A 14194-nucleotide genomic window follows, 5' to 3' on the forward strand; every position below is an offset into this window, starting at 1 on the left:
AATTTGCCATAAATATTCACTTCAAATATTATTTTATCCAAGAATTTACTTGGCTAGGATTTTCCTTTCGGTTTGAGATTAAAATTCTTAGTTTGACAAAAACTCCACATTTCATACATTGGCTAACACTAACAACATGAAATTTGTTTCTCAAGCATATACTATTAATCAAAATGATATTTCATACAAATTTCACCACCCCGACATAACTACTAGCAGGCCCTCGAAAAATGAGGCATTATAACTATGAACTACTTGGGTGAGATTTCAGAACATGAAATTGAAGATATAGTTATATTATATGTTGTTGGACATGATTTTGAATGTGGAACACTAGTCATTTTCTCATTTAATTCTCGTATAAAAAAAATGTGATATCTAACTGGACTAATCACTCTGGATTGTGATTAAGCTCGAAAGAGCATCTGGAAATTATCAAAGGACTATATTTAGAGGTAGGGGTTTCTAATTACTCTTTTGAACCAATGTTTTAATAACTAGATTACTTGAGCTATATTCCAATTTTTAGTTTATAAAGTACTTGCAAATTATAAATTGAATCTGTATTTTGTACTGGATTATTCTTATGGGTACGTTAGTTCGGTGATGTGCCTAATATTTTGTATATATAATGCACAAGTTCTGGGGCTATTAGGTTGTCCAAGTTTTTAAAAAGCAAATGGAATGTGCTCTAGTAATTGTTTTGCCTGCTTTGGTTGAATGAATGAGAACCTTCTTGAACATGCTTGTACATATTACTTATATCTACCTAGTTTCCATGACGTCATACTGGGTAGATTAAGTGGTATGTTGCTACACTTGTAGGCCTAAAGATCGATATCATGTGCAAGGTTTTAATTCTAATTCACACACCAGGGTTGTAATCAGGTTGATATACTGAACAAGGTAGTTCGCCCTATGACAATATATTAGCTAGGGGATTAGCAAGATAGATTATATATACTCGGTGGTTGTTAGTTACACACACGATCATTTATTAGTTCTCTGTTTTGTTTTACATGATAATTTTACTTTTTCTTAAAACAAAAAAATTAACCATGCAGGGGTAACAAGAAAGGTCCTTGATTTTAATCTTTTCCCTTTTGAGCTTTGTTGCTCACATCCCCCTTCCCTTCTAGGAAATGCTCAATTTAGGTTTGATGGAAACTATAGTGAATATGGATATCAAGTTTGATATTTTTCTAGATTACTTCATCCTAGTTTTGTTTTAGGTTTTATTTCAAAGTTGGATTGCATGGCATTATTTACTTTGGGATTATTGTTTGAATTTTAGAGTTGCACTATGTTGTTAAGTGTAAATGATGGATGGATGCTAAATATATTTTTTCATGATCTAAAACTGATTAAATTTAACTATTTTGTGATCACGTAATTGAGGGATATTATTTTGTAGATTATATATTCAAGTGGGTGATCTTAATCAATATATTTATTTATTATTTAATTATTTTATAAATTTATTAAGAGTTATTCTATATTTTTAAATGGTAATTGATATTATCATTATATAAATAAAATAATTTGGATAACTTATAATTATTATTTTAAATAAGGGTTGAATATTGATTTTTGATCACCTAAGTTATGATTATTATACTTTTGCCACAACCTAAGGCTCAAAGCATGACAATATCCCTTGAAAAAGAAAATTAGTTCATCATTTTAAAGAAAAACATCATAAAAAATTTGCAAGTATTGGAATGCATCACAAACATCATATGGGGCTTTTGATCCATCTTCAATCCATCAAAAGTCTCTTTTGTCTTGAAAACTTGTTCTTCACACTCAAAAAGTCTCCCTTGGTTTTCTTTAATTGGTTTTAAGAGTTCATCATCTTATTAGGTCTAAAAGTCATTTCATTACTTAGGGTTCGTGACCCACCGTACCCACTACAAAATACTCCACTAGCTTTATATGGAACATCCTCCACTGAGCCCACAGAAATTTCCAAGCCAAAAACCAAGCTCTCGCCAAATCACCCCGAGCGTATAGAATTCTTGCTGTAAAAAATTATGTACTTTCCCTATAATATTTTTTCATGGAACATACCAAATTAAAGTTTATTCTTCCTAAACTAATCTAAATGATTTGAAATAACAGAAACCAAAGAAAATAAACCTAAAACACTTTAAACTAACACAAATCCTGAGGGAAAAACCATTAGAAATAACTCCATTAAGTCTTAACACACTCGTAAACTTAAGATTTTACTAGCTGTAGCAAAGATAAACAAAAACTATCAACCAAACACAAATATGAGCAATGATTAGATCATGATTACAATTAGTCTCAAGGGTCACACATTTATATAATTCCAAGAAAAATCTAAATTCTACAATAACCAAATGTTTAACTCAAGCCATGATCATATCTCAAACTAAATTCATATGTGTGTGCACAATCATTTTCACTTAATTACTTGCACTTAGATTAATTTATACACAGCACGAATTTATTTAAATTATTATTTTTATAATACCACTTCATAGGGTTATTATCAAACCAATCTTTACTAATATAGGCAAACAAAAAAATCCAAAAACGATAGGACTTATTAAGCTTAAGCTTGAATTGTATGTCTAAGGTTAAGGTAAATAGAGAAGGATATGTTTTTTCAGGTTAGATAAAATCTTCCACTAGCACTTGTTTTCTCCACATCTCCTTTTCTCCCCTTATTTTTTGTTCTTTGTTTCATGCTATTTTTCTTTTCTTTCCATTAAGTTACAACAAATCCCAAAAAATATTTCATTTGTCATCATATTCTTCTTCTTCTTTCTTGGAAACACCTTTCTTCATAAATAATACTTAATACTTGTAGCATATATAATTCCCTCTTTTTTTTTTCCATTCTCACATTACAATCCCCAAAATATTCATCATATACTTGTAAAGTTGTAAATATGGGTCAGACTTTTTGATGTGCCATTAAATTGGGAGGCACAAGCACCACAAAACACAAAAAATATTTTTTTGCTTTACAAAAAAAAAGGTTAGTAATACAACCAAACCAGTCTTCTGAATGTCAAATAACCAGTTAATTAAATACTTACAAAGTCCCCTCTCACCAAATCATTGATGAAATCGTTAGTCTCCTTGTTTGCGTGAAAGTCCTTCCAACTGTCAAAAAAAACTCAGCTAACTCTTCAGTTTCCGAATCTCACCTGAATAAAAGTAATATAATGTTAGATAAGTTATAAGTTATTAGAATTCATTACATTCATTTTTTGACTTAGTCTATTGTAACGAGTAGCCATGTATGATTTGGATCCTTCTGGTGGAAGGGAACTTCATCAACTTCCTGTTGGCCTGATTCATTTTGGTCCATGCAACAATTTTTGCATCCGTCCATAAGTCAGACACACATTTTCTAGTTGTCATTATTAATCCCGAGATAAGGTAGAGCTGTAAATGTGGGCTGGCCCAGCCCACTTTCTTTATTTGAGCCCAAATTTGGGTTAATTTTATTATTGTCAAAAAATGTGAGGATAGAGAATTGAATCCTCCACTAGGAGTGTTCGTAGTGCAGGTGGTGCGGTTTTTCTCTAATTTGTTGGACCACACCACATATGCGATTTGAACAAATTTTTAAACCGCAACCCGCACCGCATTGACCTCAAACCGCATAAATCGCACCGCAAAAATACGATGTGGTGTAGTGCGGTGTGGGTAGTTTATACCTATCGCCAAATAACTTAACAATTAAATATTATAATTAATAAATATTCATAATAAATCTCATAACCATAGAGTGTTTAACAAAATAATTAAATGTACAACAAGCTAATAAACTTTAAGCAAAACAATAAAAATATAACAAACTAATAACAAATAAAAAATGTAATATAAAAGTAAATATTATTTTAATTAAGGAGGAATATCTTTATATTGAAGTAGAATATGTGTTAGCATCCTATGAAACATTATATATATTTTTTCTAGATATTGTGTATATTATATTATACTATATAAATATTTATGCATTAACTTTAAATGTAGTAAAATTGAAAAAAATAATATAAAAAGTTACTATATATAATGATGCGGTGCGGTATGGTTTGAACCGCATTTATAAAATTTAAAACTGCAAACCGTGCGGTTTGGCAAAAATACAAACCGCAACGCGAAGGGTTCTAAACCGTAAATTGCGGTGTGGTGTGGTGCGGTGTAGGCAGTTTGTGCGATGTGGGCAATTTTCTGAACACCCCTACCCTCCACCTCCTCTTTAACAATCAATGGACTCACCACCAATCTAAATATATTTCTTTGTTTAAATTATAGTTTTAATTATTTTTATGTACTTTTTAATAATACTTTACCTAAAATTATATCAAAGATAATTATTAGAATTTGAATATCTGCTAATAAATGCTAAAATTTTAACTCACAAATCTTAAAATAAATTAATATAATTATAAAAATATAAACATTGAGAAAAATAATAGACTTTTATTATCATTTTAATTTATAGATAATTGACAAATAAAAATTTATTATCATTATTAATGTCAAAATATCAGGCTTTTTATCGTGTCGTGCTTTCGGGCTCGTTTGCTCGGGCTTTCGTGTCATGCCTTCGGGCTTGTCGTGCCGTGCTCAGGCTTATGTCGTGTCGTGCTGTGCCAATTTTCAATTCGTGTTGTGCCTGGCCCAAACCCATATTTTTTCGTGTCGTGTCGTGCTCGTGCCTCCCGGGCTCGTGCCGATTTTGTGCTGTGCTAGAAAGCCCGACCATATTTACAGCTCTAATAAGGATTACTAATGGCCCGTTCCATGTTCTTTTCTAGTCCAAAAAACTTTTTGAAATGCAACTTCCAACGAGCTTTCCTATCATGATATTGTTTTGCTGCCTCATCATCGATAACCTCAATAATTTTATTGTAGTATGTGCTGTGTCAAAATAGTACTACGTTAAAAAAAGGTAAAATTTATTAGTAATAAATTAATTATAATAGGGAAATTATATGTTATATGCATGATAATTTAGTGAAATTTTTTAATATACCAACATAAGTTATTATCCCAAATATATGACAATTTCAATTTTTTAGACAAAAATACCCCTAACATTTAAATACCCATTTTCTTTCTCAATCCAAACTCTCTCTCTCTCTCTCTCTCTCTCTAACATCTCTCATTCTCTCACTCTCTCTCTCTCTTATTCTAATCTTGTATATCTCAAAAAAATACCAAAATTTAAAAAAAAAAAAAATCTAAAACAGACATTTGAGTGAAAAAATATGAACTTCCAAAGTTTTCGTCAAATTTCAGTACACAACATCGATTTTGCATCGAAATTACATCGAAAAAGCATCGCTTTGACCAAAAATCAAGTTTTCATGATTGCATCGAAACACCATCGATTTTGTATAAAAAAAAAGCATCGTTTTGGCCAAAAAACAAGTTTTTATGATTACATCGCAAGAGCATCGAAACACCATCGATTTTGCATCGAAAAAGCATCGTTTTGGCCAAAAATCAAGTTTTCATGATTGCATCGTAACGACATCGAAACACCATCGATTTTGTATCGAAACACACCATCGAAACACCATCGATTTTGCATCGAAAAATAATCATTTTGGTGAAAAATGAAGTTTTCATGACTGCATCGTAAGAACATCGAAACACCATCGATTTTGCCAAAAATTAAGTTTTATGACTGCATCGCAAGAACATCGAAATTGCATCGATTTTGTATCGAAAAGGCATCGTTTTGATGCAACTTAGATGCTTTTTTAATGGTGTTTCGATACAATTTCAATGCAAAATTGATGGTGTTTCAATGCAAAATCGACGATGTTTCAATGCTCTTGTGATGCAATCATAAAAAGTTATTTTTTGGCCAAAACGACGACTTTTCGATGCCAAATCGATGGTCTTTCGATGCAAAATTGATGGTGCATCGATGATGTTTCGATGCAATCATGAAAACTTGATTTTTGTAAAAAACGATGATTTTTCGATGCAATTTCGATGCTCTACACTGAAATTTAACGAAAAACTTTGGAGGTTCATATTTTTTCACTCAAATGTCGGTTTCTGATTAGTGCTCAAAAATATAATTTTATCGGTCTTAAAGTTTAAAATTAATTAATATTTTCATGGATTTATTGTCATATATTTTATATTTGAAAATATTAATTTTAATTTAATTTGTGTTTAATTTTCAGGAAATAAAATGTATTTTGACACAAAGAAAAAGAAAGAAGTAATAAATAATTAAAATTGAAGAAAATATGAAAAAGTGGTATTTTTTAAGTTAACTTAGGCCCAAAAAGGAGCATAGCCCAAGCTTTTAGAAGCTGCCACGTGGCAGAAAGCCACCAACCTCCAGCCGAGCCGCCTACCGCGCCTGCCACGTTGTCCCAACAGCAGCCAATCGCACCTGACGCCGACCACTGCGCCTGCCAGCCTGCCACACCTGCCACGCCTCCCTGCCGAGCCAACGAAAAGGTGCCACGTCGCCTTGCTGTCTCCCACTCCACCAGCAACATTTTCTGATAGCCAATTAAAGCATGCCACGTGTCCCACTTGTCCCATTTTGCATCAGATTTTGAAACCACTTTCTCCACTTTTTAATGCACTATATTTACCAACTTTGGAGCAAATTTTCTCTATAAATAGAGGACCAAATGTGGGGAAAAAATGATCAGATTTTGAGTGTGGAAAAATACACTTTGTTACTTTGTTTCTTTTCTTATTTCTAGTTTAATTTTACTTGTTTTAGGTGACAAAAAACGAGTGAATTATTTTAGAAATATTGGTGAGGTTAGAGTGTAGTTGTTGTACTTCTCATTCTCAATAGTGATATTGATTCTTCTTATGCTTTATTTTCATATCTCATTAATTATTTTGTTTCTCATCTTCTAATTTCTTTTCTAAAATTATTTAGCATCTTTTACATAAGTTCAGTCATGTTTTTCTTATGTAACTTAGATTGTTAATTTATTTTAGTATATTTGTTATATTGTATGTCTTTTACTGCATTCTGCCAGTAGTATTTTGTCGCTCTTAGATATATAATATGATATGCTATGAAATTAGGAGTTAGATTCAAATTAATCTAGATTATTCAATTTGTGCTTTTAACATATACATCTTTCAGTTGCAATTAATGGTGTGTAGAATTGCAACTGTGTTTTGAATTAATATCAATATTAGAATAAGTTTTACAGCACTGCATCTCTACTTTGTCATGCTCTTTACCTAATCGCTTTCTCTAATCTATTATTTTAATTTTACAAAATCTATCTCTTTAATTCTACTTTATTTTTATCGTTTATTTATTAATCTAATTTTTAGTTGTGTTTGCCTCTCTGTGGATACGACATAGCCCGATTACTACTGCGACCGCTTATGAATTTATTGGGTGATATCAGTTTCAAATGATTTTTTTTTTTTTAATTTTGGTATTTTTTCGAGATCTACAAGATTGAAATATTAGAGAGAGTGAGAGAATGAGAGATGTTAGAGATAGAAAGTTTGGATTAAGAGAGAAAATTGGTGTTTGAATGTTAAGGGTATTTTTGTCTAAAAAATTAAAATTGTCATATATTTATGATAGTAACTTATGTTGATATATTAAAAAAATTTACTAAGTTATTATGCGTCTATCATGAAATTTCTCTTATAATACACATTTAAAAAAAAAAAAATAACTATTTACCCTCATACTGCTATAAAGAACTTCCTTAAACTGGTTTGGCACCGATTTCCCATCTTTACAATATGTTGGTATTTTGTAAGTAATCGTATTCCTGATACAACGAGTGCATCAATTTCCATAATCTTCCACTGGCAAGTAGGTGTAGGGTCAAATCATATTGGCAATGGTTTGCAGACTAGTCTGTCACTCTCCCACTCGAGATGCTGCTTTACGTGTTGCTGAATCAAACAAAACAAAAATATGATTAAATAACAACAAACAATTTACTTGAGTATCAATAGGGAAATTTTACCCTTTATGCATCATAATATATTTAATTTTTTTTAAATGACAACATAAAAATTCTCCCCATATTATGCCCCCTCTTATATTTTGGACACAAATACCCTCCTCCCCTCCTCACTCAAATTTAACACTTCACTCTCTCTATTTCTTTCTCTCATCCCTCATTTACAGCCATTTTTTCACAGCTCGGAGGTGGAACGGATTGGAAGTTTCTTGGCGTTTTTAAGAGAAAAAATCATGGGTAAGTATCATTTCATTAAGTTACTTATGAATATTAAATGCCATAGTTAGATATTAGATTCGAACTGTTCTGCAGTTGAGTTTGTATTTTTTTCTGCAACTTTTGAACTGTTCTTCGGATCTGAGATTTCCAAAATCGATAGTACATCGATGCTCCATCGATTCCCCATCGATTCCATGTCGATGCTAATGCGAACATCTAAATTAGATGATATTTTCGATGTAATATCGATGGTGTATCGATGTTGAATCGATGTCATATATGTTGATTTGGTTCAGCGTCGATATGGCATCGATGTGGCATCGATATTACATCGAAATTGAATCGCATACATAGGGCAACCATCAGCATCGATGCCACATCGATTCTACATCGATGCCATATCGATACTGAGGTGAATTTCGACGTTAGTATCGATGTAATATCGATGGTGTATCGAAATGCCATCGATGCCATATATGTTTATTTGGTTCAGCGTCGATGTAGCATCGATGTGGCATCGATGTAACATCGACGCTGAACCAAATAAACATATATGGCATCGATGACATTTCGATGGTACATCGATGCCATTTCGATACTGAGGCAAATATATAATTTCGATGTTGGTATCAATGATGTATCGATGGTGGTATCGATGATGTATCGATGTTGAATCGATGCCATATATGTTTATTTGGTTCAGCGTCGGTAAGGCATCGATGTGGCATCGAAATGGTATCGCATCGAAATGGCAACCATCAGCATCGATGATGCATCGAAATTCCATCGATGTGGCATCGATTTTGAACTACAATACAGATTTTCATAGGCATCGATTTACCATCGATTCTTCATAGATTACACTTTATTTTTATAATTTTCTTATGTTTTTTTTTGTAAATTTGCAGGTTCCAGAGTTAATATAATTGTTTCTTACAACGGTGTTTGGGAACAGAAAGGAGAAAAATGGAATTTCAAAGCTGGTTCGAACACTATAATACATGTACCAATTGATGTTGGTTACATAGAATTATTGGAGAAGTTGTATTCAAAGTTGAAAGTGGATAGGTCATTGTTTGACTTAAAGTTGGAAGTGCCGTTTACATGCAATGATTTTAGTGTAGATCCCATTGAAATCACAGATGATGAAGGAGTTAGTGCTCTTATTCTTGAAAATTCAAAGTCCTTAAAACATCGGGTTCCTTTATGCGTTAGTTCGATTGCAAAGAACATTGCTCTTATTGATCCATCTCCTAGAGCGAGTGTTAATATGGAAAATCATAATCAATCATGCACGGCTATTCTACAAACAGCTACTGGGCCAAGTGTATGCATGGGAGGTCCTAGTCATAATGAAACTTTTTTTCCCCCAACAAATCTCCCGCATGATGATGGGTATGAGTATGAGCCTTATGTCAATGACGATCCAGTTGCCCTTTTTGGTGATAATGATGAAAGAGTTGAGGGGTGCAGTAGTTCTGATGATAACTCAGAGGATCAGTTGTCGATGCTACATGTGGTTCAAGTAGATAATTTAAATGTACGACCATTGCCAAGTCGTCAAGAAAGCCAAGGACGAAGGACTGCTGGATCAGAGAGCAGTCGTCCAACTACACAAGATGATGGAAATAGATGGAGTTCTCCAGCGTATACTGCTGAAGATATCCCATGCCCCTCTTATGCTATCCCCACGTTATCTGGGGTGAGTTGTGGAGTAATAGAAGTTGGGAATATTTTTGAGAACAAGTTAGAGTTGAAGACGAAGGCACACTTGTATGCAATGAAGCAGAACTTCGAGTTTGTGGTGAAGAAGTCAGGTACTGAAGTTTGGTATATCACTTGCAAGGATCCTGATTGTGGGTGGAGATTGAGGGGGAAGAGAATTCCTAAATCTGATATGTTCGAGATAACTCGTTTCACCAACAAACACACTTGCTCACTTGACCTCCGACATAAAGGCCATCGCCAAGCTGCACCTTGGGTTATTGGTCATTGCATAAAGAAAAAATATCAGACTGGATCGAATGCGTACATGGCAAACAACATAAGAGAGGACATTAAGAATGATTATGGCATTGAGTTGTCATATGGAAAAGCTTGGAGATGTCGAGAGAAGGCTCTTTCTTATGTTAGAGGGACACTGGAAGCATCCTACCAGAAGTTACCATCGTACCTGTTCATGCTTCAACAGAAAAATCCCGGGACGTTGATAGATTTTGTCACTGAGGAAGATCGATTCAAATATTTCTTTTTCTCACTCGGAGTTAGTAGAAGAGGGTTTCGTACATGTCGTCCTGTGTTATGTGTGGACGGTACCTTTTTAAAGACAAAATACGGTGGGCAGATGTTATGTGCAGTCGCGCTGGATGCAAATAACCATCTATATCCAGTTGCATTTGGTATTGTGGATAGTGAGAATCATGATTCTTGGAAGTATTTCATGTCAAAGCTAAAAGAAGCGATTGGGGAAGTCGAGGACCTGGCGTTTGTATCTGACAGGCATGCAAGTATTACACATGCCTTGGAAACTATTTTCCCCGATGCGTATCACGGTGCTTGCTACCACCACATTAGTATGAATGTGGTTGCTAAATTCAAGACTGATCATTGTCATGTGTTGATGTATAATGCGGCATATGCTTTTAGGAAATTCGAGTTCCACGCTAACTTCGAAAAAATCAAATCAAAAGACCCAGCCATTGCTCAATACCTAGAAGGAATGGGTTTTGATAAGTGGTCCCGTGCTTACTTTCCTGGAAATAGGTATGTCATTGTCAATTGTATTTTAATTTATGAAATCTTCTAAATGTATGTTACTATTAAATTTTAGTTTTCCTGGATACTAGGTATAATATAATGACAAGCAATTACGCTGAAAGTTTCAACAATAAGACCCGGGACGCTAGGAGCTTTCCGATAACTACATTCGTCGAATTTATTCGCTTCACACTACAGTCCTGGTTCTGTAATAGGAGAGAAACTAGCGAGAAGACAACTACCACTCTTGCACCGACCTATGAGAAAAATTTGGTGGATATGGCTGAGAAAGCTCGATTCTTGATTCCTTATGCAATAGGGAGGCATGAGTTCCATGTGTTAGATGGTGAGCTGAATGGTGAAGTCGACCTCCTGAATAAGACATGCACATGCGGCGTGTTTCAGATTATTGGCATCCCATGTGCTCATGCACTATCTGGATCCCTTAAGTGAGGGGTGAACTTTTATTCGTTGTGTTCAGATTACTATAAAATTGAGACATGGAGGTCCTCTTACATAGAATCTATATATCCTACTGGTAACGAGGAAGAGTGGATTGTTCCACATGACATTATGACAATAACAGTGAGAACACCTGTGCAGAAAAACCCGGTTGGTCATCCAAAGAAGAAACAAGGTAGGCCTAAGATGAAACGCCATCCTTCCAATGGAGATAAATTGGTTGTTCCACGCAAGTGCAGCACTTGTGGAGGTCTAGGCCATAATAGGGCAACTTGTAAAGTTCGTGTTTGAAATTTATGGCATCAATGTTAAACTTTTTATTTGGGTACTAATGGTCTTTGTTACTCTTTTTATTTGTGTATTGATGGACTTTGTTACTCTTTTTATTTGTGTATTAATGGACTTTGTTACTCTTTATATTTGTGTATTAATGGACTTTGTTAATCGAAACGACATTTTTTATATACAATACTAAGGAGAAATATACTATTGTGTGTCATCGAAATCAAAATAAATGTTCTAACATCAAGGGTACACATTCTCATAAAAAATGTCGATGCATAATTTATCCCTGAAGTACTGAATGTTGTCCTCGATGGCATATGATAAGGGAATGTCTCAAAGAATGAACTCCAAGTGTTTGATGGCGAATACACCGCAATCTCCGCTAAAACCAAGAAATCTTTATTATGAGTGTATTGAAAATTAAAGGAGAACATTATTGAAAATCTGAATTTAGTACGTCTACCTGGTTCTAGACTGTGGGACAATATCAGTGGACATGCGCCGCCAATCAAAGTTTGGAACGGTGATCTTCGGTCTAGCTATTTTCAACTTGCCGATTTTCCATGCACCAGTGGAAGTAGACCTCGTTGCAATCACCCCAAGGCTTCTTGTACTTTTTGGCATCTCCTTTCAGGAAATCAAGAATGTCCGAGTCCCATTGGTAAGTCCTGCCATTTTTCTTGAATTCCTCGTATCTGGCAGGAATATATTGTGCAAATGATGAATCAAGTACGGTGGCTTTCACGGGGTACGTCTTCGGCAACTCAAAAAGACGTCTCCGTATAAGATAATTCGCAGCGTCGAGATGCTGCAAATAAATAGAGTAACGTTAAGGAAGAGTGGATTGTTAAAATGAGATAAATGTTCTAACAAACATAAGAGACTTACAGTTTCTGCCAACCATTCTTTTGCCACCTTCAACTTCAAGAACCAAACAGGGGTCCCATCACAACATTCCAACTTCCTCGGTCTGCTGTTATCAATCTCACCGAGTACCCATCGGTTAAAAGTTGTCAACATATCTTGATCCAACACCTTTAAAGGAAGGATCGTAACTGGGTCCTTGAACTTTGGTTTCTTGGCTGCTGGAGTATAGTCCTCGTACCTTACTGGTCTCTGTCTAGTACGCTTACCTGTAAAGGAGCAATTAGTATCTAATATTTTTAAAACAAAAAAAAACTCATGGATTAGTCGTACCTAAGACCGTCTGCACTGGCTGAGAAGGTGTGGCTTCTCCAACAGAAGGCTCGTAACATGAGGGGAGAATGTCGTACTCTACATCATCAGTTGGAGTGGGTGCATGAGTTTGTGCAGGAGTAGGTGTAGGAGTAGGTATACCACCTAGTGTTGCCAGCTTCTCTAATATGACTTCTTGATTTTTAAGGACGATACCTAGAGTGGCCTTAACATCGTCCACTGCACCTGATAGTCTGGCTATCTCACCCAACACCTCCTCATAAGCCCCAGGAGCAGGAGCAGGAGCAGGAGCAGAAGTAGGTTCTGTACTAGTATCTGGAGCAGACTCTGTCGGGGCATCCTCCACAAATATGCCAGCCTCAACGGCTATCTCAGCCACCGCAATAGCCTCTGCCTCAGGATCGTAAGGTCTTCCATCCTCTGGTGCATGCTGGATCATATTCTGCAGCATCGCATACCTAGGAGCATCCCCCTCTGTCCTCTGATATACAGCATCAAAGAAGTCTCGCTCATTTGGTCGAGGCCTTAGGATAGAAATGCATGACAACTGTAATGGAAACACAACAATCAAATTAGAAATGACATAAGTTGATTAGTATAATTCAAAATTTCTTGAATTATTTAAATGTATTGTAACTTACATGTCTCCTCGCAAGTACATCCTTCAAATGCAAATGCTTCGGCTGGCCTATGCTCTCCCACTGTAGCATCCTAGGGAACTTGAATCCACAGGGCTTGGCATGTTCCTTCTGTAAATCAAGAATCGTCTCGTACGCCCAATATTGCAAGGCTGGTGGATACCCCTTGCAAGTGTACTTTGCCTCCACCTTAAAACTCTTAGAAGACTCCACCTCAGTGATCTTCTTCACCTTCTTACCTGGTATTGTACCACCAATCGCTTTCATATCTCTATTGAATTGTTTCACAGTTGTATCGAATGAAAGGGATCCCCATGGATACTTCTCAAAATAATCTAAATCCTCGACCATCGACAATGAATCTCGCCAAATAGCATTGTCGTTCTCAGCGCCCAATAGTATCCCCTCCACAAAGTAAACCAAACCGAGCTTGTACAAATCATCAGGTACATCGCACATACTAAAAGCTCGTTCCAAGATACTGAATCGAATGTCTTTTTCGGGTTCCACACTGAAATATGTATCAACTAGGCGGGAGGAAGTAATGTGAGGTTCAATGTCAACGGCAAGTGGTGGACAGGAGCAGCTCAGGCCGGTGATAATGCAAACTCGTGCACCCCAAACTTACATAAGTTTGGGCCCATCAAGAAGTGCACCTCA

At 35.3% G+C, this 14194-nt stretch overlaps 1 protein-coding gene across 1 annotated transcript; it reads left to right on the top strand.

Annotated features, from left to right (window-relative positions):
- Positions 1–7976: 7976 nt before the first annotated feature.
- Positions 7977–11705, top strand: LOC133792158 (uncharacterized). Its single transcript, XM_062230075.1, has 5 exons — positions 7977–8213; positions 9104–10012; positions 10292–10958; positions 11042–11373; positions 11434–11705. Exons 1-5 carry the CDS (start codon positions 8210–8212, stop codon positions 11703–11705), a joined length of 2184 nt encoding a protein of 727 aa, XP_062086059.1. The 5' UTR covers positions 7977–8209.
- The last annotated feature ends 2489 nt before the right edge of the window (positions 11706–14194 follow it).

Source organism: Humulus lupulus, chromosome 7 (genome assembly GCF_963169125.1).
Source record: "Humulus lupulus chromosome 7, drHumLupu1.1, whole genome shotgun sequence".
NCBI lineage: Eukaryota > Viridiplantae > Streptophyta > Magnoliopsida > Rosales > Cannabaceae > Humulus > Humulus lupulus.